Raw genomic sequence first — 27,333 nt, 5'->3', positions numbered from 1 at the left:
GGGAGCCAAATCATGTGTAAGGGGAAGAGACAGCTAGGTGGCCCAGTAGATACAGCATTGACCCTGGAGTCAGTAAATTCAAATCTGACTTCAAACTCTGACCCTGGTCAAGTCAGTTAATCCCAATTGCTTCACACACATTCCCCCCAAAAGATGGAGAGGAAAGTGTGGGGGTATGGAGGAAAGGATCATTAGACATAAGGAGATAGATCCCAAGTCAGAAAAGCAGGATTAAAAATTTTAAGTCTAGTGTGCCAGAAAGAGTGTACTATATGTTTAGGAATAGTGAGAAAATAAACGTGTGGGGCAGATTAGGAATGCACTGTTATGTCCCCCATTCCTTTGACTCCCCACCATGGGACCATGAGACTGCTTTGAATAACACAAAACAGGGTGAAGGTCAGAAACAAAAAAGGCCCAAATCCCCAGCTGGGATAAACCCATGATTACTGTCAGCTTTGGGCCAGCATGGGATCTGTAGCACATCCTTCCCACCCACCCTACCCACCATCAGAAGACTCACAGATCCATCCAGCTGTGGGTTATCTGAGGTCCAGGGACTTGGGGGAATGGGGGGGGAAGATCATGGGAAGATGGTGATGGAAGGGACTGGTGCCTTCTCCCCCCACTAGATGAAAAGACCATTTCAAACAAATTGTGTTTCCTCTGTCTTCTTGTAGACACCACCTGTTCTTTCTTCCCAAAGAACAGCTTTCTGTGTCCTGGGTCGTGTGCTGAAGATGGAGTGCCTCAACTTCTTGTTGGATCCAAGATTTCCAGGCCCCCCCCCAGGGAGGGAGGGTGATGACATATCCACTTGGGGACAGTAGAGAGGGAAGAAGGAGAATAGGGTCATACCCAAGCCTCCCCACAAAACTGAAGATCAAGAACCAAGATGTGAATTGAGACACAAAACATGCATTCATTTTATTCACAAAACAGCCTGGTTCGCTAAAACAATACAAACAGCATGTCCATCAGCAGTAAGAGACCAGGGCTTGGGGATGGTGATATGGGGAGGGGGGGAGATCCTCAGCCCCAGGGTACCCCCATTGCCCTGGGGATAGTTCTGTCTTTAACTTCAGCAAGATTATAAAAATGATTTTTTCCTAAGTAAAACAGGGATTAGGGGCACCTCTGTATGTTGGAGCCCTGGATCCATATAAACTATATAACAGAACTTTTTAATGTCATCATTGTCACCATGTTTTAATTTTCTTTTGAAGGACCACTGGGGTAAGACATGGTCTGCTTAGGGAGCGCCCACCTCTGACGCTTTGCTCCTGGCTGGTTAAGTTGCAGTTGTGGATGATTCCAGGGTGGGGGCTCTATATCGCTATAAACATATTCTCATTATAAACATGAAGTGGCGTACTCTAGGAAAACTATGCACTATTTTATGATGGGAAAGAATCAAACAAAGTTTAAATGAGGTGGAGTTAAACAACTGTGCTAAATTACAGTAGTGCTTATTAGTAACTAGATTTCAAAAGGTTACTGAAAATTTACATTCTCTACACAGAAACTGCATCTTCCACACAAACAACAGAAACATCAACACACGAAGGAAACTGATTGTCCATTCTCTGCTATTAAGTCTCCATACTTTACAGATTCATTTTTCTTTTTTTTTCTTCTTCTGCAAAGCAGTTAAATGTTTTTGTTTTTTGATTTTTTTTATACTAGAACGTGGAGATGTTAAAACAACAACAAAAAATATATATATAAAAACAGGAATGAAATCTGCGAGAGAATATTTTTGGTTCTAAAAGACATAGGTGCATCCATTCGTCTTCGCCCGAATCCCCTACTTGAGACAACACAAGCAAGGACATTGCACGAGATGGCAGCTCCGGGGCTCCACTCGTCACTGAAACCATCGGAAGGCGGCTCCCGTTGGAAGCATCACCTTCTGGAGAGAAAGGAAGAGAAGGAAGGATGGGGTGGAGACAGGAGAGACAAACAAGTGGAGTTAAGTCACAGACTGGGGGTTGTTGTCCTCCCAAAAGCCCTTACTTCTCCCCTATCCTAGATTTCAGCACATCCCTTCAATCCTTCCTCTCCAAGTTGCCACTGCCATCCCAAACATGTATCGCCTCTTTTACTGAAGCATCCTAGAGAACAGAAGAACTTCTCTGGGAACTAAGCTTTGGAAAAAGATCTCTTCTCCAAGCCACCAAATGATAACTACTTGAGGGCAGTTATTACTTAGGAAGCTGTATTAGAGGGACCCTTCCAGAACCAATGGCCATCCCCTTCCCCAACCAGTCCTATCCCCAGACACTTGGGGAGCCAGGTTTCTCTCTTCTTGGTAGGATGACAATTTTGGTTTTGCCTTTCTTGTCATCCCCAATGCTTCACACAACACCTGGCATGCAGGAAGGGCTTTAAAATGCTTGCTGACTGTTGTTTCATTGGAGGGGAAAATTTATAACTCAGCATTTTACTACAGTAAGGAAGACTTCCCCCTCTAAAACGTGTGTCCTATCCCCCCACTCTCCTTGGGCTGGGAATTGTGCTCCTTTGAGGGAAGGGAAACAGACCTCTCTTCCATTGGAATCCGACCTCAGCCCTCGGCCATACCCACCACACCAAGGGAAGTGAAGGCTGAGTCTGAGCCTGTCCACCCTCCCCATCATGAATTAGCCCTCCCTGCTCTCTGTCGGCTAGCTCAGGAACCAGGAACCTGAGCCTTCCAGAATTCTCTAACTCTAGACTAGAGCAGTGATGGGGTTAAGCTGGATCTGCATGAGGAGAAGGCAGAAAGCGGTTCTCACTTCGCAGACCCTTTCATACCTACACATCAATACCCTGTATCCCCCATCCCAGGAGCCAGCAGCAGCATCAGTGGCTCAGACTCGGGAGTCCAAGTCAGATCTATCCTGGGGACAAGGGGGTGGATGCTGATCTTGTGGGAATCCTATGCTCCTAATCCCCAAGGACTGTTGGGTGGCCCAACTGAAGCTGCCGTATCTCAGCCCTTTTGCCTTACTCTACATCACTGCCCAAGCCCTTTCTTCACAGTGACTGCCGAGGTCACTGAGGAGGACAGGAAGGGGACCTGACGCTGAGGGTCTTCAAACTGAAGTCTCAGGATGAGGTCTGTGGATGAACAGCAAACTGAATCTGGGCGTAACTTTGTGCCTACGCTTTTATAGCTGGATATTTTGTATTCTTTTCCCTGTTGAGTCAATGTGTCTATGTGCTTGGCTACATGTGTACAGATTTTATAAATGTATATGTATCCATTTATTGTATTTATCTGTTTATTCAGTCTGTGTTTGTGTAACAAACAGCTAATTCTCTGGGTGAGGATGAGAGGGAGGGAAACGGGAGGTGGGGGAAAGGGCTGAAGGGGGAGGCCAGGCCTTTGGTGCCAGGGACACAATCATTGTTTTCCAACCATTCCTACAATTTGCAATCAAATCAAGTTGGGGTGGGGGTGGGGGGGGGGGGGAGGGATGGGCCTGTCTGAAAAGATGCTTTTGTGTTAGAGACATACCACACCAGTGGGCCAGCAACAAGGCTCTCCCCTCGGGAGGGGAACAGCGCAAGGGAGAGGGGTGGGGGGAAGGGGGCATTATGTACGACCCCTGAAGTTTGGGCTAGATGGTGTCCCCTCCCTGGGATGACATGGCTCCCAGACAACCCTACTATGAAAGAAAGTTATCGGAGTGCAGCCTATCCCTCTTGGAGAATACCCCCCATCTTGTTTCCCCAGGAGTAAAGGACAGCTAAGTACGACCCAGCAGGCTGCCTAGTTTGGGGCAGTATTCTCCACAAGCTCGGGCTGTCACTGCGGTGGGCTTGGCTGACCATCCTAAAAGCTGGGGGGCCTCATCAACCAAGGACAGGGCCACAGAACCAGGTCCTTGGTTAGTGCCTAGGTGGGGGAGGGTGGCGTTGTCTATGTGTAAAATCTCATGATCTATGGGGGCCGAGAAGGGGCAGGAGGCTGGCTCAGAGGGAGGAAGCCCAATGGACAGGCAGAGCCCACCCCACCAGCCAGAGCAGAAGCCCAGAACCTAAGCAGGCTTCGCCCTTGGACTTGTGGGGAGGGACTGGGGGGGGGGGGGGGGAGGGATGTCAGGATCAGGGAACAGACAGAGGAGACTTGGGAAGAGAGCTTGGGAAGCTACAGCGGGGACCCTCTTCTAACAGGTTACCTCCAGAGCAGCAGAAGGCTTCTTTTTGAGCTCCTCACATTTTCTGAATTTGCAAATCTGGTGGCCAGTTTTTCGGTTCCGACAACTGCTACACTGCTCGCAGTTTATCCGCCGTCGGCAGGGCGGGCACATGCCGCAACGTTTCCGTTTCTTCTTGCCGGAGCTGATGGCCGAAGCCAGCTCGCTCTGCATAGGGTATTCTGCTAGGCCCGCCATGTGCAAGGCGCTCTCGGCCAGAAACACGCCCGCGGGCGTCATGATAAAGAGGCCCGGGTTGATGGGGAAGGCGCCGAGGTAAGGGAAGTCGGAAGGACCATTCAGGGCCTCGGTGCCCGATACAGCCTCCATGTCTGGGAGCCCAGCCCCGGCCTCGCTCATCAGGGGAAGGTGTTCCTGAACCACCCGTTTCAGCATCTCCGTGGACTGAGCAAACTGCTGCAGCGTCAGCTGTCCTTCGGCGGAGAGCTCGGCGGCCCGCTCCGCCTTGCTCAGCAGACTGGCCACAGCACTGCTTTTGTGCTTTGAGGTAGAGTTGGTTTTGTCCATGGGCGGGTCGTGCCCATTAGCCAGCCCGGAGGCCGCGGCCGCCTTGTCCACCAGCTCGCCCGCCGAGCTGCTGCTGCTGAAAGAGGAGTAGTGGGACAGAGGCCGGGACTTCCGGAGACTCTTGTTGAGGGGCTCGCTGATGATTCCACTCTTGTTCCGCCGCTCTGGGTTGGCAGGGGGAAGGGGCTCATCGGAGCTGCCTTTCTCTACTGTGCCTGACTTACTACTGCCGCCGCTATCGGGCTGGGGGCTGCCAACAAGACTAGACATGGTTGGGGCCAGGGCCGGGGCAGCAACTGGGCCCCGTCAGGGGAGCTTCCCGACCGACCCGAGCCCAGGGACGGCTCCTGCCCCTGATGGCCAGGGACCGCGCCGCACCGAGAGAATTCGGAGATGGCCTCAAGGCAGATGCATGGTCTGGAAGCCTGCTACTCTGCAAGGACAAGAGAGAGCACAGTTAGGGCATAGCCACCCCGGTTCTAACAACACCCCCGTCCCCAAGAGAGTGACTGGGTAAAGGAGAGACCACCGGTCTGGGGCCAAACATCAGTTCTGCTTCTTCACATCTTCCACTTTGGATTCTTGTTGGCTGGGTGATCCTGGGCAAATCTATGAACCTCTGTTTCCTCAACTGTAAAATGAGGGGTTGGACTTGACAACTCTCTATCTATGATCCAATGACCTATGTGACCTTGGCAAGTTATCTGTGTTCCTTAAGAGCCTTTGCCTATAAATGGGAGGATTAGGTCTCTCCTCTAGTTTCTGACTCTAAAAGGTTTTGTGGAGGGATTCCCTTTTTTAGGGGGAAGGGATAATTGATCATACAACACCTTATGCATGAGAATCAGCAGGAAAAATCTACACACATGTGTATAAACATTGGGGGAGGGGGTTCAGTTCATAAAATATCCTCCAGCACTTCATCCTCTCCAAGGGGATCATGGTGTTGACAGAGGCCCCTCACCTAGGCAGCAGGTACAGGGAACAGGGTGTTAGGCCCAACTTAATTTCCTAATCTCTAATCCCCAACCAGGCCCCAGGAAAATAAACCAAACCCCTCTGACTCCCATCCCTATACTTTCCTTTTAAAGCTACTTGGAAAGTGTTTAAGCCATATTTTTTTGTTTTGTTTTGTTTAGGCTGAAGAATCATCAAAATTCTAATTATCAAGGTCTCTCTGAAGCTAGAAATAGCCCTATATTTTCCTCTTCCTAACCATGTAACCCAGAAGTCATCTCCCCATCTTTGGGCTGCTTCTTTACCCATCAAATTAAAAAGAATTTGATTAGATGGTCTTTGAGGCCCCTCCGAGTGCTAATATTTTCTAAGGTAATAATATGGCCAGTTAATGACTCGATTCCAAGTTTCCTGATTCAAATTCTACCAACCACTGGGGTCCTGGGGAAGCCCTTGTTTCAGAAATATTGAATCAGGCCCTGGGGAGATTGGGAAGTCCATGGAGAGGCAGGCCTCATTTATCATGCCTGATCCATCCGAGAACATGTCAAAAGGACAAAGATCACAAAGTATCACAGATCTAGGGCTACAAGCATTCCCATAAACCTTGAAATCAACCCTTCCATTTTACAGATGAGGAAACTAAGTTCCAGAGACCAACCCAGGTTCACACCATACTAGGTAAGATTTTCTTTACATTTCCCCTAATGTTGGCTGGGGAAAAGAACAGTCTTATTCCCATGTTAGCCAGTGTTCCGCCTTGTAAAAGAATCTGTCTCAAGTATCTTGTGACCACCACTGCATCTGGGAGCATGAGGGGGTGGCTTTCACTTAGGGTAAAGCCAAGAACAAGGTCCCTGGGGCCCCAAGGGCTCTCAGGATCCATCAACATGCCTTGATCATCAGTCAGGGGATTTCTGGCATCTGTTGTGACTACTGCTCTTCTCCATTTGGGGTGAGGGGCAGTCCGTGGTTCCCCACCCATGTGGGGGCTCCAGAAGGGAGGGTCAGAGCCAGAGGGCCTGGGCAGGGTGGAACAGTGCCGCCCACTGAGCGGGTTGTTTGTTCATTGGGAGAGACTCACATCTGGCTGGAGCTCCACCCTCCACCATCCCCCCCCCAGCCGGGCACACACTGACTCTTTGTCCTGTTCGCCAGCCGGCCAGGCCCTGAAGCCCTTTGCCGCCCTCCTCCCTAGTCTTCCCACATCACCATCACAACGCCCCCCCTCCAACTCCAATGAGTGACTCTTGCATTAGAGGTCTGGGGGTGGGGATAATGACCAGAGTGGGAAATAAGTTGAGAACAGGGGATAACATTAGGAGCCCTGGTTCATGAAGGGACACCAGAGGCGCAAGTATGGGGAGTGATGGCAGCAGGACACAGCTTTCTCTCCCCCAAAGTGCTTAGACACTCCCCCACTCCACCCCAAGGACACAGACAAGGGTGGGTGTTTGCTGACAAGACACACTGCCAACTCTACATTATCTGCAGAGATGGGAGGGGTGCTGGCCGGGCCAGGGCATAGATAATCTGAAACCTGTCTCTCAGAGGCTCTGGAACATTAAAATTTGCCCTATGGATAGATTTTCCCAACTCAGGTTAACACAACATAGTCCCTGAGCAAAAAGGAAATGGTGGAATCTCAACATGTGACAGTTGTTCCTGAGAACCCTTAGATCTCTGTAGACCCTACTCTTGGGCCCTCAGGCAGCTTTTGGGCTGCAATCCTCTCAGAAAGTACTGCTACAAGGAAAGAAATGCTTCAAGAAAAGGATACGGGCAGAAGGTACTGTGTGCTCTAGAGGCCCTCCTGTTCAGCCCCGGGACCTATGGATAGGGGCAGAAGGTGCCAAATATTTCAAAATGTCCCCAGATCTAAATCTGGTACAGTGGGGGGCGAGGAGGGGAGGTAGAGAAATGCTGGATTTGATGTTAGAGGATTTGGATTCAAATCTGAAATTTTGTCATTTTTATGACCAAGGACAAATTACTTCACCTCCTTAATGTCAGTTTCCTTATCTATAAAATGAGGAGGTTGGATTAAATGGATTAGTTGAATTAGATCTTTTAAGGGCTCCTCCAACTCCAAATCTACGATTCCATGATACCAAACTGCAGCCAAATTATCAATCCTTCCTCTCTGTATTTGAGTGGGGGGTTACATGCCCTGGAGAGCATGGACATGAACATCCCATGATGATGAATGAGAATGGATAGAAAATGGGAACGACATCACAGTGGACCAAGACAAGGGGGAAATCCCAGATATCTTTTTCAAAGAATCCCTTTGAACCAAATTAGAAGTCCTCACACTTCCACTCAAAGCCTAGAATAATAGTCACTTCCCCATCTCCAGCTAGAAACAACAAAAACAGCACTGGGCTAGGGGACCTGGGCTTCCAGTAGGAAGATGAAATAAGTGGAGTAGAGAAATTTCTGAAAATACTTGGGTCCAATCTTTCCCCAGGTAAAAAGTTCACTGTTAAAAGAGTAGGCCGGGACCATTAGTTCTAAGGTTTTGCCCCTTCCAGAATCTCCTCATATTCCCTAAGCCTTTTAGCTTGGCTTCACTCCCAGAGCTACACTTTGGTTTTCATTGGGTTGGGATGAAAAGAAGCTCAATGCAATAGGAGAGATAGTCCTTAATACCCAAAATAGAGAGGAGCAGGAGGAATAAAGTGACTTTCCCAACAACAATGACCTCTTGGAATCATCTTGTCCAACTCTCTCCCTCTAAGAACCCATCTTACTGTCCCCTACCCCAATCTCCCTAAGAGGAATCTATCTTTACAATGTTCCTGAGTCCACTTGTTCAAGAGTCTTTGAAACCCATAATCTTTCCTTAGGTCTAACCTAAATTTACCCCCAACCCCCAATAATATCATAGAAATAAAGGGATTTAGCTATGAGCCAGAAGAAAGTCTTGTGAAAGAGCTGCCCTATAAATAGAGATAAAGGGATAGGACAATTTTTCATCATGTCTTGAGAAAGCCCCACTGCCCTCTCTTCTTGTACCCATTGGAGACAAGGACAGAACCACAAGCCCCAGGAGGCCTCTGAGTTGGGGCAGCCAGATCCCACAGCCTCCAGAAGCTCACAAAAAAAAACCAATGAGGATTTTAATCTCAACACGAAATGAGAAGTGTAATAGACAGGAGAATCTTGAAACCCAAGTTCTAGTTCTGGCTATGTGATCTTGATCAAATGATATCTCGTCTCTGGGCCTCAGTTTCCTTTCTAGTAAGAGAGCTTAAGGCTTCTTCCAGTTTTAAAAATCTTGATTCCCCTCCTCCCTAAATCACCAATGGTCCCCAAGAAGCCAGAGAATGAGGTAAAAGGGGTCTATCTATCCCAGGAGGAAGCAATGGAGCTGGTGCTTTCTGCCGGCCCTGGTTAGTGACAGAAATCAATAGCTGAATTACTGGGGAACTCAGCTCCCTCCTTCTTTCTCCTCAGGGTGTAGGCTCTTCCAGAGTAGGTCAAATAGAAGTCAGCTTCTTCTTACACCACCATTCTCTTCTCCACCACACTCCCAAAGGAAATACACAAGAAAAAGAGGCAGAGTGGGACGCTAAGACTCCCCAACCCTTCTCCAGTTTCAGTTTCATTGGGTTTGCATCCATTCATTTGTATCTCCCTCGAATTCTCCATCTCAGTCTTTCTTAGTAGCCATGTCTCAGTTTGCTTGAGACTCTTTTCTAAACTCTTCTTTGCCCCGCCTCAGGCAAAGAAAACTGAAATTGTGAGAGGCAAGCCTCGGAATCTTTCCCCAGGGCCTACTTGTATAGCTACCCATCCTGACCTAGGCAGCAGAGTCCTTCCCTAACACATCCAGACTAGCCCAGGGAGAGACCGAGCTCAGGAGATACAAGTTGTCCAAAAACAAAAAAAGATAGTTGGGAACAAAGCCCTATCAGTCTGGGAAGCTGGGACTGAAGAAACTCCATTCTACTGCCCTCCTGCAAGAGGGAAAGAGCCCTTCTGTCAAATAACAGGTTATAGCAAGAAGATTAGGAGAAAAATGGATTCTTCTCAAAATGTCCTAATGCAAATGTGGGTAGAGAGCAATACAGGGGCAAGATTCTGAATCCCTAAGACAGAACCCAAAACTGCCAAAGCTGGAAGATACTGGAGAGAGCATCCCTCTCATTTCAGTTGGGGAAAATGGAGCCTCAGAGAGAGGAATTACTTAGGACGTCCTATGTCACTCTGCTAGTAGTAACAGGCAGCAGGCAAACCATAAACCCTTTCAAATTTGCTCCAGTGAAGCTTGAAGTCTTTATCTTGGAAGGAGGAAATGAAGGAAGAACAGGGAAAAGGAGGGATGGTGTGAAAGGAAGAAAGGCAGGGAAGAAGGGATAAAGGAAATGGAGGAGGGAGGAAAGAAGAAAGGAAGGGAAAGAGGAAGAAAAGGAGGAAGTACCTACTATGTAGCAGGCACTATAATAAGTGCTTTACAAATATTACTTCATTTGATCCTTTTAACAATTCTCTTATGCTCCCCATTTTACAGTTGAGAAAATAGAGGCAGGGATTAAATAACTAAGTATCTGAGGCTGGATTTGAATTTTAGATCTTCCTGACTCTGAGCCCAGTCCTTTCAGCACTAGGTCACTCCGAAATGTGTGTGTGTGTGTGTGTGTGTGTGTGTGTGTGTGTGTGTATGAGCACAAAGGAGGAGAGGAAAGAGTCTATCTCTGTATGAAAGCTCTCTATTCCCTTCCCCCCATCCACCTCCAGCATGCTTCTCACCTCAGCACCCTCCTCCCCTGTCCCCCATTGGCACATCCTATCAGCCCAACCCTGCCTTTCTCCTTCAGGCTGTTCAGAGGGTCCTTAGAAGAACTCCTGCTATCCAGAGATAGGGGAATCTGGCAGGCACAGTCACCAATCACTCCAGGCTCTTCCCCCAACCTGTGGCCTGCCCCCCAAGCTTCCTGTGGCTCAGACTCTTTGACTCTTTCCCTTGAGGCCTGCCTGCTTCTGGAAAGACCTTCAGTTCCCTCCCTCCCTCCAGACTGTCCTCCCACCCAACTCTGGTCATGCTTCATCTGTTTTAACTTAGCCTGAGAAGGGGGCAGGGGTGGGAATCTCAAGGTTGATGAATCCTCAGACCCTTCCAGTCTCCTGGAGCAGAGCTAGGAGGGAAGGGCCACCCTGACAACTGAGAGTTAGCTGAGGTCAGGAAGACTAATGTCCTGTTCTAGTCTGAGAAGACCTCAATCTCCTTGAGAAGTAGTTTCTAAGACAACCACCTCAGACACTTAGAAGAGAAAGGGCAGAAGACTAAAGAGTGAGCTTCAGAAAAAGGATTTTTCGCAAGCCTCTCCAATGCGCTTTATGCCTCTGACAAGATTATGCCATTTATGGTCTCACTCACTGGTGGTCCCAGAAATCTGCTCATGCAACAGAAGGAAATATCCACAGCAAACTTAAGGAGGTCCCCCAGACTCTCTCCTGGCTTCCCAAAGCCCATGCGCCCTCATCCACCATTCGGTAGATTGGTCAAAGTCAGCACAAGACAGATTGCTCCTCAGTGTCCAGCACCCTTCTGCACCACAAAGGCCCACACTGGTCATGAAAGTCTTTGAGGAGAGGTTGAGGCAGCATGTGCTACCAAGGTGCCAATGGAAAGGAGTTACAGCCTGGGGAGGTTGGGGGGGGGGTAGGAAGGGTGAGGGGAAGGAAGGCAAGCAAGCTTTGGCCCTGGGCAAGGAATCCAAAATGCTGCTGCTGGAAGGGAGAGAGAGCATCCATCATCATCCCTGCCAGGAATACATCCAGCCCCCAAAAAGAAATACTGCCGACTAAAGAGAGAACAACAAAGGGCTCCGTTTCATCAGCAATGCGGAGCCAGCGGCGCCCGGCCGGCCAGCCCATCGGTCATCTCACAAAGGTCTTGATTGTCTGAGTGTATGTGTATGTTGGGGGGAGTGCGGGTGGAACACTGCACTGGGGGGTAGACAGAGTCACCAAGAGACTGAGACACAGAGACAGAGGCACAGAAAACAAAGAGACTGAGACAGAAATGAGGACACAGAGACACAGAGAATAGACAGAGATGCGGGGATAGACAGTCACACAGAGATACAGAAAATAGAGACATGGAGACAGACAGACACAGAAAATAGAGACATGGAGACAAACAGACACAGAAGTAGACAAGAGATGGGGGGATGGACAGACACAAAAAACAGAGAACAGATAGACACGGGGATAGACAGCGACACAGAGGACAGATAGAGACATGGGAATAGAGATACAGAAAGAAACAAACAAAAACAGGGATAAAGAAACTCAAGAGAGACAGATAGGAGGACAGAGACATAGAGACATAAAGACAGATAAGGAGACAAGGAAAGAGATACAAAATGACACAGAGACAGAAGAATGGATAAGAAAGACAGGTACAGAAACAGAGACAGCTCAAGACAGACATAAGCAACTAGAGGCCAAAGAGCAACAGTAAGAGATGCTGTAGAGAATGACAGATATATATATTATATGGAAACCAAGGAATGTGTTAAAAGAACATTCCAATGCAACCAGCCCAAGACCCTCCCAGTCATTAGACGTTCTCCCTAGAGGCTCTTTTCTCAGAAGGGTTTCTTATTAGAGCACCTAGACTTCCTACAGCCTACAGTAAAGGGCTAGGTCCTCCCAGGGCTGAAATATCTCCACACACACACACACACACACATACACAATTCTTCTATGCTGTGCCCAAGCCAAAGGTGCTTCCTAAACTATGGACACTCTAGGAACAGATGATTCAATCTGAAGACCCAGAAAAGGAATGGCCTTTCAACCCTGCTTTGAAAAAGATTCCCTCTTCCCTACTACAGAAAGGCCAACCCACCATTTTCCTCCCTTTCTTTCAGGGTCCTAGTCCTCAACTATGTCTCTCAATCACACTTTAGGCACAATGCTGTTCAGAAGCTGTGCAGTCACCTTTGATCCTTTCTGTCTTTCTTGATCTTTGCCCTTCCTCCTCTGGACTTCAGTGCCAGAAGATACCCACCTCCCTCTACGAAGCTCTTCACACCAGTTGCAGGGGCTCCCAGCTAGAAGAAGATCAGTCAGAGTAGATGGGGGAAAGAGAGTGGGGATGGGGTGTCAGTCCTGGACCATCCAGGGGAGTTCCTGGTGTCAGGGCCTGGCAGTGGGATGGGTCTCCTCCTGCAAGTTGAGCCTCATTGGTGGAACTGCAGAAAAAGGGTGAACATCAGACTTAGAAGGATTACTTCCTGAACAATTTGGTGAGATTACACCCTCTCTTCCCCATCCCTAACTCTATAAAATCTCGTCCTTAAAGGCTCATTTCTAGGAGGGACATTTTAGTGCCCTTTTTCCTAGTCATTTGCACCAAGTAAAACCATAGCAACAAGTCCCATCTGCAATCCTAGCATCATAACTTCAGAGGCCTGTAAGATTTAGAAGCACAGGAGCCTAGGAAGCATCAAATGAAACCCCCTAATTGTATAGATAAAGAAATAGAGGCTCAAAGAACTTAAGTTTTACAACTTGCCTAAAATCACAATAATAAGGCTAGAATTCAAATTCAGGTTCCTCGATTCCAAATCTGGCATTTTTTTCACTATATTAAGCTTCTTCTGCTCTTCCACTCAATAAACTCCCTTCCCAGGATCAATTCATAAGGTAGGACCCCCTAGGGAAACCCCCAAACCCATTAGAGTCCTATATTTAGCTCTAAAACCAAACCCAGAGACAAGGGAAATGAGATTAGGTTACAGGATGGGGGAGGTCTGGATGTCATTCTAGCTCCGCCTGACACATTCTGAGGCATTGTCTGCTACATCATGGCATTTCTCAAGGTCTTGGATTCTCTATCTGAGAAATGGGGACATTCATCCCTGACTTCCCAATAAAAAGATCTGAATGGGCTCTGCAGGAGGGCACAGAATGGAGAAGTGCCTTCCAGCGTTTCCTTCTTCGCTTCTAAATGCTCTCTGTCAGCGATAACTAACCTTCTGTGTGAGTCACCTCCAAAAAAAGAAAGGTTAGACCCTCAAAAGAATCCCTAGAGGGACCTCCAAGCCCCAGAGGGAGCTGGGATTGGAAATTTACCTTGGCAGTCAACTCCCAATGTTCCAGGGAGAGCTGTGGACAGGGCTCCTACCCAGGGATTCTGTACTACAGGGCTTTGGGGAGCAGAGGAAGGGGACAACATCGGCCCTGTGTGAATAGAGCGCTGTCCTGGTGTTTGGAACGCTACGCCAATGATGTCATAATGCTAGTGCTGATGTAATGGGTAAAGTGGTTGGGTAGGTCTCCTCCAGACTTTTTTCTCTCTCATCTTCATCTCTATTCCTAGCCTAGACAACTCTCTCACTCCATCCTGTACCCCACAATCTGATGGATCCTCTTAATGTACAGCTCTGACTACATAATGTCCCCTAAGATGATCCCCAGTCTCTACCAAATCAAAAACAAAACCTAAGCTGACACACAAATGTCCTGTATAATATGGTCCCAACTCACCTGCCTAGCTTGGTGTCTCGCACTTTCATTCTAAAACTAGCTTTGTTCAAACCAAATTAGTCCATGCCTCCAGTCTACTAAACATGCCCCCCCATCTCCTTATGCACTTGCCCATATTATTTCTCCTCCCCTGAGCTATCTCCCCACCAACACTCTTTACTCCCTTCCCCCTGGTCCGAAATCTTTTGGGCTAAGGTCAAGTCCCATCCCTTCTCAGTTTCCTTAGTTTGTGGTCCTACTAAGATAACGATCCCCACAAAGAAATGTTGAACACATACACTGAACTGGGCATAGCAGAGCAAACTGGACCGAGGAATAGACAGGAATGGTAGCTTCGTGCAGCACTAGTTGGATGGATTGGGCTGAGTAACAATGTATATGTTTCATCCCTCACTGATACCTGATTCTATTCTGAAAACTTCCCATGGAAGAAAGCCACAAAGAAAGACAGAGGCACGTGGAAATGCGTAGGTTTGGCAGCTGGCAAGTCTACCTCAAGGTCATATTTAGACCCAAGGACTTTATGACCAACATCTCTCTCAGAACCCCTCTTCTAGAACTAGAGCAATCATGTCCACATAAGGCTTTAACTTCAGATACTTGGTCAAAATGAATTACCAGTTAATAGCCAAGACCACAAGAATAAAGAAGTCCCTTGGTCCCCCAGAGGCATGCAAGGCCAACATTGAGAGTTGAACAACAGGACTGAAGTGGGGGTGGGACACTTTAGAAATAGTCCCTGTACTCCCCCAGGACCTTTAGAACCCTGATGAAGGGAGGATCGGTACCCAATATTAGAAAAGCCACTCAACACTTGGGTCTTTTCAGAACACATACTAACATACACACTTTCACTGGGTCTTCCCAAAGTCCCCACTGTAAGACAGGTAAAACCAAAATCATTTCCTCCATTTTATAAAAGAAAAAAATGAAGTCCACAGAAGTGGCTCAAGGCCACACATCATCTCAGTTGGGTACAGCCAAGAGCAGAACACCCATACTATCTCATTACCAGTCTCTTATACTGCCATCACTATCCAACAGTCTTCAAAATTTTTACCTAGAACCCATGGATACAAGTTCTCTATCAGGATCCAGAATCATTGTTGAAAGAAAAAGAGCTGGCATTTGTATAACTGTTTAAGGTTTTCAAAGTAGTTAATCCACATTCATTTATTTGATCCTCACAACAAGCTTGTAAGGAACAAGTTGTTGGGATCCCCATTTTATAGATAAGGAAATTGAAGCAGACAGATTAAGTGACTTCCTCAAGGTTCCACATCTGTTTCTAAGATGTGTAAGGATTCAAACATAGATTTTCTCTTTTTGCGAGGCAACTGGAGTTAAGTGACTTACCCAGAGTCACAAAACTGGAAAATGTTAACTGTCTAAGGCCAGATTTGAATACAAATCCTCCTGACTCCGGGGCTGGTGATTTGTCCATTGTGCCATCAAGCTGCCCCTCAAACACAGATTTTCTTGACTCTATGTCCAGCCCTTTACCCACAATGCCATGGTGGGAGCTCAGGTTAGGGGATAAAGAAGTGGTCCTTCAGGATCTTCAATGTCCTAATGATCAGTATCCCTTCCACTAAAGGATAGGTGACTGTCTGATCATCTGATCCTAATAACCTCAAGTTCCTTAAATAGCAGAGTATTATAGGCCAGTGGGGAATGTACTGAAGAAAAAAAGCATCCCTCTACTCTTTAGTATTAAAAAAAAAATAATGTTTTGCAAAGATGAATGTTGAAAACTATCTTTGCATGTATTTTGAAAATAAAAAACTATTATTAATGGGGGGAGGGGAGGGAGTATAAAGGAAAGGAGTTGGAGGACCTGGATTCAAATCACATCTCTGATAGGATCTGGGTGATCTTGGATATGTCCCTTAACCAACAAGGGCCCTGATTTTCTTATCTGAAAATGAGAGAATTAAACACCTCTGAAGTCTCCTCCAACTCTAGAACACTGATTCTATGATCTCATAGCAAGTTGGAGCTGAAAGAAGCCTTAAAAAACATCAAATCCAACCTCTACATTTTGCATAAAAGACCTAAGGGTCATAGAAGAAAATGACTTGCCCAAACTCGTACTATCAATAGCAGAGCCAGACTGAACCCCCATACCTAGCCTCTCCTTGGTCTTTCCTCCAGAGAGTGGGGAGGGGAGGAGGTGCAGGAGTAGCTGGGATAGCAGCTCTGGGAGGAGGAAGAGGAGGAGGTGGTGGCTGGATGTCTCTGCAGGAAGTCAAACAGCAGGGAAACACCACTTGTTCTCCTCCCCCAGCATCCCACAGGCTACCCCAGCAGGCTCCACACAAGCTCTCATTGTACAAGAGCTGCATTGCTTTGCCACAGCCCTGGGTTTTGGGTTTTGAGTTTCCTGGGGGGGTGAGGAATGGGAAGAATCAGTCTTAGCCATCACACAAGGCCTCCAGCTGCTCCTGCCCCCTTTCTTGTCCAGCAACCACCCCCATCCCCCTTATCAGGGTATGCTGGGTCACAGGGTGAAAGGGATGAGAATCCCATTCCAACCTAGGAGATTTCCTCAGTCACTATAGGAAGAGGCTCCCAGAGAAAGAGTGGGGGTGGTGGGGAGGAAGGGCAAGAAATAAAAAGGCAGGGACCTTGGCCTAGGAAGTTCCAACTAGTCTGGCTGGGTAGAAAAGAGAAAGACTGCTGGAGCCGGGGAGAAGCAGCTTTAGGAAGCTGATCCAAGTGATTCCAGCGAGGCTGACTGATACAGGTTATCAGTTTCCTCTGGATTTATTGCCAGGTTCCTGGACCCAAACACTAGTTGAGTGAACACAGGTGGGAAGAAAGAGACAGAGAGACAAAGAGAGAGATGGGTACCCCTCCATGTTGGCCATTGGTACCAGCTCCCTTCCAGAATCTAACATATGGGACTTTAGAAATAGGAAAGAGGAGGGGGTAGGTTTTTGGCTGTGAATCCCTAAGGCAGGCTGCAGCCAGAGGGTACAGGAAAGGGAATTGGGGGAAAGTTGCTGTGAGACTCAGATTTCCCTATCAGTAGCAGAGCACACGGCTGGCCTGGAAAAAATCCTCTGGAAATTTTTGCTCAGAAACACAAGGGGCTCATACAAGGCGCACACACACACGCACACACAAACGCACACACACACACACACACACACACACACACCCATGATGCTGGCGGAAGAGCTGGCTGTACCCTGCCCGGAGGCCTGACAGGGCAGCCACGCTCTATCGGGTCAATAATCCACAGACTAAGAGGGATTTATTGTACATGGCAGGGCCTAACAGTGCCCAAAACCCACAGCACTGGTGTGTATGTTTTTAAGTGGAAAAGTATCCACTTGTTATCTGTGTCTTTGGGATGGAGGTTTGTGGTTCCTTGCCATGCTACGGGGGCCACTGTGAGAGGGACACAGAGAGAAGTTTATGATAGATGAGTAATTAGTCTTTCCAGGATACAAGGGAAATTTTGCAAATGTGAAATGCTTCGATTGGAAGTGGGGGAAAGAGGGAAAATAGGGAAGGAGAAGGTAGGGAAGGACTGGAATCTGGGGAGGCTCCAGCTTGCAGGAACCAGGCTGTGTCTCCCAGACATGAAGTAGGTTGGCAAGAATTCACTGGATGGGGAAATGAGGGCACAAGAATGGGGAAGCTAGGGTTTTGGATGTCCATTCCTGTGCCTATTTCCCCATTCAGTCAAGGGTTTTTTTACTTTACTTAAATGAGGTTATATTTGTGAAGAAGAGGGGCCAGGGAGAGTAAGCTGTGATTTATTTCTAGGACAGAAGGGTCACCTGAGCTAGCTATGACCATCTCTCCTCTGGCATGATTTTCCCCCTCCTACAAAATGAGACCAAAAGTCTTGGCAGCTGAAAGGCAAGAATGCACACAAACCCTGATAGCCAGGTGGTCTCTTGGCCACCTGCTCCCACCCCCTACTTGGCAGCAATGGGGAATGGGGCCATAGTCTACCTACCTAGGAAGAAAACACACTCCCCCTTGGCCAGTGGACGTGTTCTTCGCCCACCACCTACAACGGCCAATGACGATAATTGTCTGTGGCCTTAACAGCTTTCCCTGGCAGGTTTAGTCCACTGCCACATCTGTGGGCTAGGGCCTCTGCGGCTGGAGCTAGAGAAATAACGAGAAAACAAAAGCCCCCAGACTGCAGGCCTAGTGGAAGGAGGGAGGGAGGGAGGGAGGTGTTGCTCTGGCCTCGGGAGCACAAAAATAATGAGCCAAGAGGGGCCGCGAGGCCAGCTTGCCCGCCCAGCACAGGGAGGCTCGAGTCGAGAGCCGGTTCTTTCCGGCCTTCGCTATCTGACCTTGACAGATGCCACGGCGCTGATGCCCTGGAGAGAAGCCGGAGAAAACTGCTGCCCTCTTTCCCTTCCTACCCTCCCACCAGCCCAAAGCAACACTACTGCACAACTCAGGACTGGCAGCCTAGGAATCATCCCAGATTTTCCTGCTTGCTCTCTTTCACAGCCAAAGCCTAACCTGGTCACTGAGTCAAAGGCAGGGCCATAAATGAGAGATGGCCTGGAGGGGAGGGAAGGGGGGAGAGAGAGAGAGAGGGAGAGGGACAGAGAGGGAGAAAAAGAGAGAGACAGAAGGAGAGAGAAAGAGACAGAGACAGAAAGAGAGACAGAGACAGAGACAGAGAAGCGGATCAGAGAAAAAAGTTCATAGTGCTTCTCAAGGCTTCTGCAACCAAAGGAATACTTCCTTTAGCCTAGACATTTCACCCAGACAGAGGATTCTACCTCATCTGCCCTTGGACCCAGTGACTCACAGCTGAAGAAGAGAGGTCACCTTCCATAAGCAAAAAGGCTGAGGTCAACTCATCATTTCCTCTGTCCTCTTCTCCACAATTCATTGGGAAGCCCTCTATTATTAGCTGGAAGTGGGATGCTAGCAGTGTGTGTGTGTGTGTGTGTGTGTGTGTGTGTGTGAGAGAGAGAGAGAGACAGAGAGAGAGAGACAGAGAGAGAAAAGCACACATAAGGAGAGAGAATCAGCATTTAGTATGATGGGCCTCTGTTTTCCCATCCATTAAACGAGTGGTTGGAATAGACTGTTTTTGAGGTTCTTTCCAGCACTAACATGCTATGTTTCTGTGAGATTTTTTCATTTGTGGACCTGAATGACTGTCTAAATGGCTTGTGTTTGGGGTTCATGTGTGTGGAACTGCATGTGATTGCTGGTGGATCACATCTTCTGCATGTGTGATTGTTTGTGTAAGCTGAGGTGCCTGCATATTTGCATGTACTGTTAAGGTTCATGTGCCTAAGTATGTGACTATGGACAAGTATAGTGTGTGTAATGAAGACTGAGCACAAACACCTGTGCTTGTATGCACATGTAACTGTGAGTAGCAGTGTGTGATCCACTATGTGGACGTGTGGATGTGAAGGATCACACAAAATATAAGGAAAATAGATCTTGCTCTAGTCTGGGAGAACTCTAGCCCCTAAAATGAACTGGGAACAGATGGAAAGATGGACAGCCTCTGCATTTGGCCAGGCCCGCAGCCCTGCAGTCGGGCAAGAGCAGCTGAATCTTCCACCCCACCGAGATGGGAGGGAGGCTGTGAGTGCTGCAGCTGGCACAATGAGAATGAGAATCAGCTCTGCCAGTTGGTGCCAGTGACAGGGCGGCAGAGGGCAGTGGATGAAGCATAGGGAATGCCCCCCTCAATGTCGGTCCCCCCAAGCCCTACCAGGTCTATATGCACCATTCCTCCAGAAGAGAACCCTGTCTCCTCCAGCATCTCTTTTTCTTCACCTAACTCCACCTTTCTTACCCTATACTACTCATCTACCATCAAGGAACATCCTGGTCATGTTGAAAACCTCTGAACCACAAAGTGGAGAAGAGAAGAAGCCTATTCCTAATATCATATATTTGGAGGGGGAGGGAGAAATCAGGGTTAGGGGAGGGATGGGAGACCTGAGAAGGAACTAGGATGGGTAAGGAGATGCTAGGCTGGAGGTGCCCAGAGGAAGATCAGTGATTCAGCACACTGACTACATAATTAAAAAATCATTAGAGGAAGAGAAAAGAGTGTGAGCTCACAGGAAGAGGCGGGAGGGGATACCACATCAGAACCTCTCCCTCCCCCCAAGAAAAATCCCACCTGCTAATATAACCATGGAAAAAACCCAAGCTTATAACATTTCATTTGCGAAAACAAAAATAACATCCCCAGATTTCAGCTTTTACAAAGATCAAATTGACCAAAACCAGGGCAGTTTAGGGCCATCTGATTATTAGGGGATAGAGTCCCCTTAGGGACTTCCATCCCAGACAAACTCCCTCTACCCTGGCCTGTCCAGGATCTCAAGCCCCATTCCTCTGGCTAAAGGAAACAGAAGGCATTTATAACTCAATTTTCTCTCTACCGACCCCTAAGGTGCTAGTCTGCTCTTTCCTTCTCCAGAAATCTTTCCCCTATAATCAACAAATTCATACCAACCCCCTACAACGGTTTGAAGATGACTTCACCTCTCTTTATGAAATCACTCTGACCCTTTCCTCTCTCCAGGGCTCCATCGTGTTCTCATCTGGAGTCAGTCACTCCCCTGCCTGGCACTGTTTCCAAAACACACAACATAGGAGCACCCAGCCCAAATCACTACTGGGCTCCAAGGGCACACCCAAAGGTTGCGCCCTCTGATAGCATGACTTAGGTGACTGGAAAGAATGGCATGGGGTGGAAGACCCCATCCTCAGTCTCTGAAATCCTCAGCAATGGAACAGTCTTCTTGGATCCATAACTCCCCGGCCACCCCCAGACTAATCCAGTCCCAGCTGGAAAGGGCTCCCCGCCCCCAGAAATGCAACCAGCTCTGGGGCACAGCAAGGCTGCTGCTCTCTCCCAGAATGGTGTCCGGGAACAGCATGCCAACACTTCAGGCCTGGAGGAAAAAGCAGAGCAAGCAGGAGGGGGTGGGGTGGGGGGGATGTTGGGATAGGGAGTAGAGCCTAATTAGCCAGCTTGGGATTTCACCGGGACTTGGGAGCCTGAGCCTCAAGCTCTTACAGAAACAACCAGGGGAACAGCCTCTCACAAATGTCCACAGCAGGGCCTGGGGTTTCTGGGGTCGGGCGGGGGGAAGGGGAAAAGCTGCAAACACAGGATCTGCTAAGGGATGTGAGAGCATACTGGAAAACGAGAAAGAGAAAATATGATGGGGAGGAAGAGCCCTAAGCATCTCGTCTCTATGGCCATTTCCCGAGGCCAGCGGAAATTCTCTACCAGAACACTGGCTCCTTTAATTCCTATGGTGCCAGTAGGCACCTCAATTAGCCGTGTTCAAAGTTTGTTCCTAATTGGCTTCATTTTCCCTCATAAATGATTCATGGCCCCCAAGGTCCGAAAGATGGGGACAGAAGGGAATTTGGAAGGAGCTTTACCCCACTGCCTTCCACTCCTCAATATATCCAAGGCACTCATAGGCAATACGAGGGGAGGAGGTCCTAGCACAGAGACCATGATCCAAAGTTGTTTGTGGTTAGTAGCTGGCTAAAAATGCATTTGAGGTAAAGGGGTGAAAATCTGGGGAAGGCTAGTTTGGGAAGGAGAGGGAGGGAGAGATAAGACAGATAATAATAAAGATAAGTTTGAAAGGGTATAAAGATGGACACTTTACAACCCAAAAAACTTCATTCTCACATAAGAAGACACTCTTTTCCTTTGGTACCAAGGCATTCCTAATACCACACTCCTGGACCACTGTGAAAACAAAGGTCGAGTTCACTCTCTCCTAAAAAAACAAGGTAATTTGGATATACATTGAGAGGTGTGCTCCCCCCAATTTTAGTTCCCATCTAAGAAGAATGAGTAGGATCCTCATTCAAGGGACCGGAATTGCCATCAAGACAAGATTTTTGAGCCTTCCCTTCACTGGCTGCCATCTCTTTATCAGTAAAATTGGCCTAGTCTATAAAATACTGAAGATCTCTTTCAATTCTAATATACAGCAAGAACTCAGGGTCGAAAAGGACCTTTAAAAAGTCACCTATTTTCTTTTTCATGTGAGAATGGCTTTCTGGGATTTGGAAGGGATATAGGAGGGACTTTGGGTGATGTAAAGACAATAAATAAAAATGACTAATGTATTTTCATAGAATATATTTACCTTATTAATAGAACATTATTATTATTATTATTAGCAGGACTACAAAAGTGTGAGAGAGCCATAGGGGAGAGGTTACCCTATCTGCAAGAATGGCGAGAAAAGTTTTCCAGGGTCTGAAAAAAGCATAAGCTAATACTGATCCAAAGGCATCTTTCGAACTCACCATATCAGATTTTCTGTGAGAAATAGCAGGACAATGACAAATATACCAATGTAAAAGAAAATAACTTTGAAAAATGTCAAAACTCTGACCAATATAGCAATGGTCCTCTTAACTTCCCAGAGAGCTTAGTACATAATTCCATTCTCTCAGCAGAGAGGTAGTAGACATGAAGTATGGAATGAAGCACACGCTGTCAAGCATGGCCAATGGGCTGGCTTGTTTTGTCTTCTTTGTTAAAAGGAAGGGTCCTATTAGGGGTTATCATTGTGGTTTTATAGAACTGAATTATGTTATTAAGAGATTATTTAATGATTGTACTTGTATAATCTATATCAGATTGCTTGTTGTCTTGGGGAAGGGGGAGATAAGGGTGGGAGGGAGAAAAAAATTTGAAATTCAAAAGCTTACAAAAATGAATATTGAAAATTATCTTTACATGTAATTTTTCCAACAGCAATACTAAAAAAGAATTGTTTATTTTTTTAAAAAATGGTTGAATAGGGGGCACTTAGGTGGTGCAGTGAATAGAGCATCAGACCTGAAGTCAGGAGAACCTGAGTTTAAATCTCGTCTCAGACACTTAACACTTCCTGGCTGTGTGATCCTGCACAAGTCACTTAACCTCAATTGCCTCAGGGAAAAAAAAAAGTTGAATAAAGGTATAGATGATACCTTTTTATATTCTTCAATGAACAAATAGACCAAAGTAGCCTGAGGTCAGAGGTGGGTTTTTCAGGCCCATGCAAAATCCAGGCTTTATTCCATAAGACTATATTTATTTCCCTAAGAGCAGGCCAGTCACAAACTATTTCATTCTCAGTTCTACCCATTCCTCACTACTAGCAGCAACCCCTCCTTTTATGATCTGGGGACCCCCACCTTCTCATGCCCTAACATCATGCTGCACCCACCCTCTACACAGCTTCCTTTCTCACCTCTATTCTGCCCCCTCCTACCAGGCAACCAAAAATGAGTCTGGCTTCTGGTGACCACAACTCTCTCCAACACACATTTATTCTGACCCCCGTAGTCCAACCAAGTCTAGAGAGGAACCATCCCTTTTTAAAATGGCTTTCACTTCTCTTTTCCTTCCCACTCTTCTGGAATGGGATGACTTCTAAGGTCCTTTCCAGCTTTAGCATACTCCAATTTCTCCTTTTCTGCTCTTCCCCCTCTTCTGGCCTCCTTGGCAGATGAAATGAAACATCAGGTGCCCAGGGTCCCAAAGAAGAGCTGGCCCCAAGCGCTGGCAGGCAAAGGCTATTTTGGTTTGATGGGTGGGGGGAAAGGAACTTGGGTTAGGTTTCCTTAGGGAGGGGTGCCAGAGAAGCAGAGCATGCGAAAGTGACCCTGGAAGAGAGAAGATGCAAGGGTATTTGCTACTGAAACCTAGCTATCAGTCAAGGGAGAAAGGAAAGATGGAGCGGACATCAGAATTTTCCAGAAGGTTAAGAGGGAGGGAATCATTCTAGATGAAGTCCTAATTGTGGATGCTGCAGAACAGAACATGAAGGTTAAGAGAGCTAAATTTCAGTCCCCGCTTACTGACGGTGTGATCTTGGGTAATTCCCTTCCCGACAATGAGTCTCCATTTCAACTATATAATGGCAGGGGGAAGGGGGGAAAATCTTTGTTCTGTCAACTCCTCATAGGTTTGCTATAATGGAAGGCGGATCTGAGGATCTGATTTCTCTAAGCTCCACAACTGACAAATGAGGAAACTGAGGCTCAGAGAGAACAAAGATTATATGCCCAAGATTAAAGTGGTCACACAAGCCCCTTGGAAAATATGATACAATGTTCAAGGAGAAGTTATTACCTAATCAAAATCCAGATCTAGGAAGATCCAAGATCCTAGGGGGAATGAAAAAACATGAGCATCCCTATGCCCTCAGAGCTCTGATAATTGCCTTCATCACCAATTAGCTGAATGACCTTGGAAAGACTGCTTCACCTCCCAAGGACCTGGTCTCAAAGAACACCACCACCTCACACTTGGAGAGAGTTCTCTATTTTTCCAAAGAGTTTAATATCCATTACCTCATCTATCCAAAGCCAAACTTTTCATGTTTCTGCCCTACCAAACCAAGTCTTAACCTCCTCATTTCTGCTGATGGGCCCAACATCTGTCTAGTCATTCAGGCTCGAGGTTTTACAACTTCTCCCCCCTCACATCCAGTCATGTGCTGAATTTCTGGAATACAACCTCCACTTTTTTAGTTCAGCCTTTTCCTTCTCTATTTCCACAATCACATCTTTAGTTTAGCTTTGTTTGGATTTTTTTCCCCTATCCCTCAAATCTCCTCACAGGCTAAAAGATTAATGGCCATAAATCTGACTGTGTCATTCCTCAGCTTAAAAATCTTCCATGACTTCCAACTGCTACTTCTTATTCTGATATGGTTACCTCCATGCTCTTCCCCTAACCCACATTTCTCAAACCTTATCTTTCGCTAGTTCCCTTTGCAAACACTATCATAGCCAAATTAGACAACCTGATGATGCTCTCTGAACAGATTCCTTGATTTTTTTCCTTTATATCTTTAGTCCTATCCTCTCAAGCACTTGCTAGTCTTTCTTAAATTATAATCATTTGTGTAGACTGTAAATATAAGTACCTTGAAGATATCTGATCACTGTATATATGGCACATGGTCCAAAGGCTCTCAACAAGGCCTAACTGACCTTTCTCCTTTCTTTGAAGATGTATAGAAAACTGACTACATTTTAAGACTCAGTTGGTAAATTTTGCTGAACTCATTGTTGTTGTTTTCACTCTGTAGAGGATGATTTGATGAGGACAGGAGCACAGGAGGAAAAGAAAAAAGTATTGGCTAAATCAATCATTACAACAACCCTATAAGGTAGAAGCTTAAAGATGAAACCTTATCTGCATTTAACAGAGGGGGGAAATGAGACATGTTATTGCCTTGAGGGTCAAAGAAAGGCAGTGGCCGAATTTGAACACAGCAAGGAAGGGGCCGAATTTGAACACAGGTTTCCTGAATCCCAGGTCAGTGTGTTTTTAATTATGTTCTCAAGAACAGTGCATTAATATAAAAGCATTCTGAAGAGTTAAAAGAAACAAAAGGATTATTCCACTTCCATAAACACTTCTATCCCTCCAGGACATAGAATAACAACTGTGGCTCCCTTTTCCATCTCATGCTGGGGTATCTGCACAGACAAGAAGGAGGTTAGACACTACTCCCCTAAAGTCACTTAAAAATTAGAAAGGGAGTAATTCCCTGGGAAGCATATCCACATCACTACATGGCTAGTATGTCATGGAAAGAGTACCAGATTGAGTGTGACCTTGAATAAGACATTTTAGCTTATAACTGTTTCCTTAAGTTCAAAATGGTGGGAACAATATTTATCTATTTATAGATAATATCTACAATAATATTTATAATTATATATTATATAAATAAGTGTAATTATAAACATAATAGTATTTAACCCTCTCTACACACAGAGTTATTTTGAGGTGGGTTGCTCTGTAAACCTTAAAATATTATACAAATAGGAGCTACAATTTTCTGAGATACAGGGAGGACTCCTCATCTGGGGGAGGAGGGGGCAGGCTTATATACTACTGGCCCCTTGTTGATGAACAATTGTGATACAACAAGCCCCCAAACATTTCTGCAGTGCCCATGCCTTATTGGCACTAAACACTATACTATGTGACACCTTCTGTGAACATGAATTAAATTGTAACTACTTTGTATTCCTTACGTGTTCATGTTTTCTTTTGATAGAATGTAAGTTTCTTAAGAACAGTAACTGTTTCCTTTTCATGTATGTATTCTCGGCACTTAGCATATAATGGTTATCTAATAATAGACAGGACAACTAGGATTCCAATCAATACTTGGGAATGAAGATCAAAGGGGCCAAGTGAATCTCTGACCCTGGTTCTTTTCTGGATATATCAGGACAACCCAGCATCCCCGGGAACAGGAGAGGCCCACAAAGTTCAGACTAGGCCTAGACTTGTCCTCTTAAGGACTTAAGGGACACCTAGCTTGTCAAGCACCTGAATGGATCTGAGGAAGATCAGGGAAGCAGCTCTTTGCACTCACTGCCCAAGTTCCTTCCACTCAGAGCAGTACCCACGCATCCTAGACTCCCTCTTAGTGTTGAAGCCTCCTATCTCAAACTCCAAAAGATGTTTGGGCAATAACTACAGTGGGGAATTGATATCTTCTTAAGAGAGTTCTGGGTCAATGGTAGGGAGAAAGTATGAGAATTACAAGAAAGCAGAACTTGGCATCCAAACACTTGGATCTGCCACAGAGGTAGTAGCCTCTATGACCTTGATTACTTAATTGACCCCTATGGGCCTTGATTTATGAAAAATGAAAAGGTTGACCTATACAATCCCTAAGATATCTCCCAACTCTACCATTCTAATTAATAGCCTAGGATTTATCAGTGGATCATTGAGCTATGGAAAAGGGTATCATCCCAAAGAATGCTGGACAGGCCTTGCTCTGCTGGTGACTCTGGTGAACAGCCAATATGATACTAATAATAATATCTAACATTTATATAATGCACTTAAGGTTTGCAAAGCACTTTACAAATATCTCTTTATCCTTACAACAATCCTGGGAGGTAGATGCTATTATTATCTCAATTTTACAGATGAGGAAAATGAGGCAGGCTGCGTTAACTTACCCAGGCTTACCTGGATAATAAGTGTCAGGTTAGTTCTGAATTCAGGTCTTCCTACTTCTAAGTCTAGTACTCTATCTGCTGTGCCATCCCTTACTCAAAGGAATGATAAATTCTTTCAGCTGAATGCCTTTTATAGGATTTACTTCTCAGACCTGGATTATAGGAATGA

General features: G+C 46.5%; 1 protein-coding gene across 7 annotated transcripts in view; it reads right to left on the bottom strand.

Moving 5' to 3' along the window:
- Positions 1–898: 898 nt before the first annotated feature.
- Positions 899–27,333, bottom strand: part of CXXC5 (CXXC finger protein 5) — a 51,132-nt gene continuing 24,697 nt past the window's right edge. The window contains exons 1-4 of one of the 7 annotated variants that reach the window (XM_031953379.1): positions 13,761–15,870; positions 12,694–12,877; positions 4,167–5,145; positions 899–1,912 (exon numbers count right to left, since the gene is read on the bottom strand). In XM_031953379.1, coding sequence (XP_031809239.1) covers positions 1,868–1,912; positions 4,167–4,982 — 861 coding nt within the window. In that variant the 5' untranslated portion in view covers positions 4,983–5,145; positions 12,694–12,877; positions 13,761–15,870 and the 3' untranslated portion in view covers positions 899–1,867. Of the gene's footprint in view, positions 1,913–4,166; positions 5,146–12,623; positions 15,871–27,333 lie in introns of those variants that run through there. The other 6 variants (XM_031953378.1, XM_031953377.1, XM_012550874.3 and 3 more) reach the window with 6 other exon arrangements.

The sequence above is a fragment of the Sarcophilus harrisii genome, chromosome 2, assembly GCF_902635505.1.
Source record: "Sarcophilus harrisii chromosome 2, mSarHar1.11, whole genome shotgun sequence".
NCBI classification, from domain to species: Eukaryota; Metazoa; Chordata; class Mammalia; order Dasyuromorphia; family Dasyuridae; genus Sarcophilus; species Sarcophilus harrisii.
This window is presented reverse-complemented; position numbering and strand designations above follow the sequence as displayed.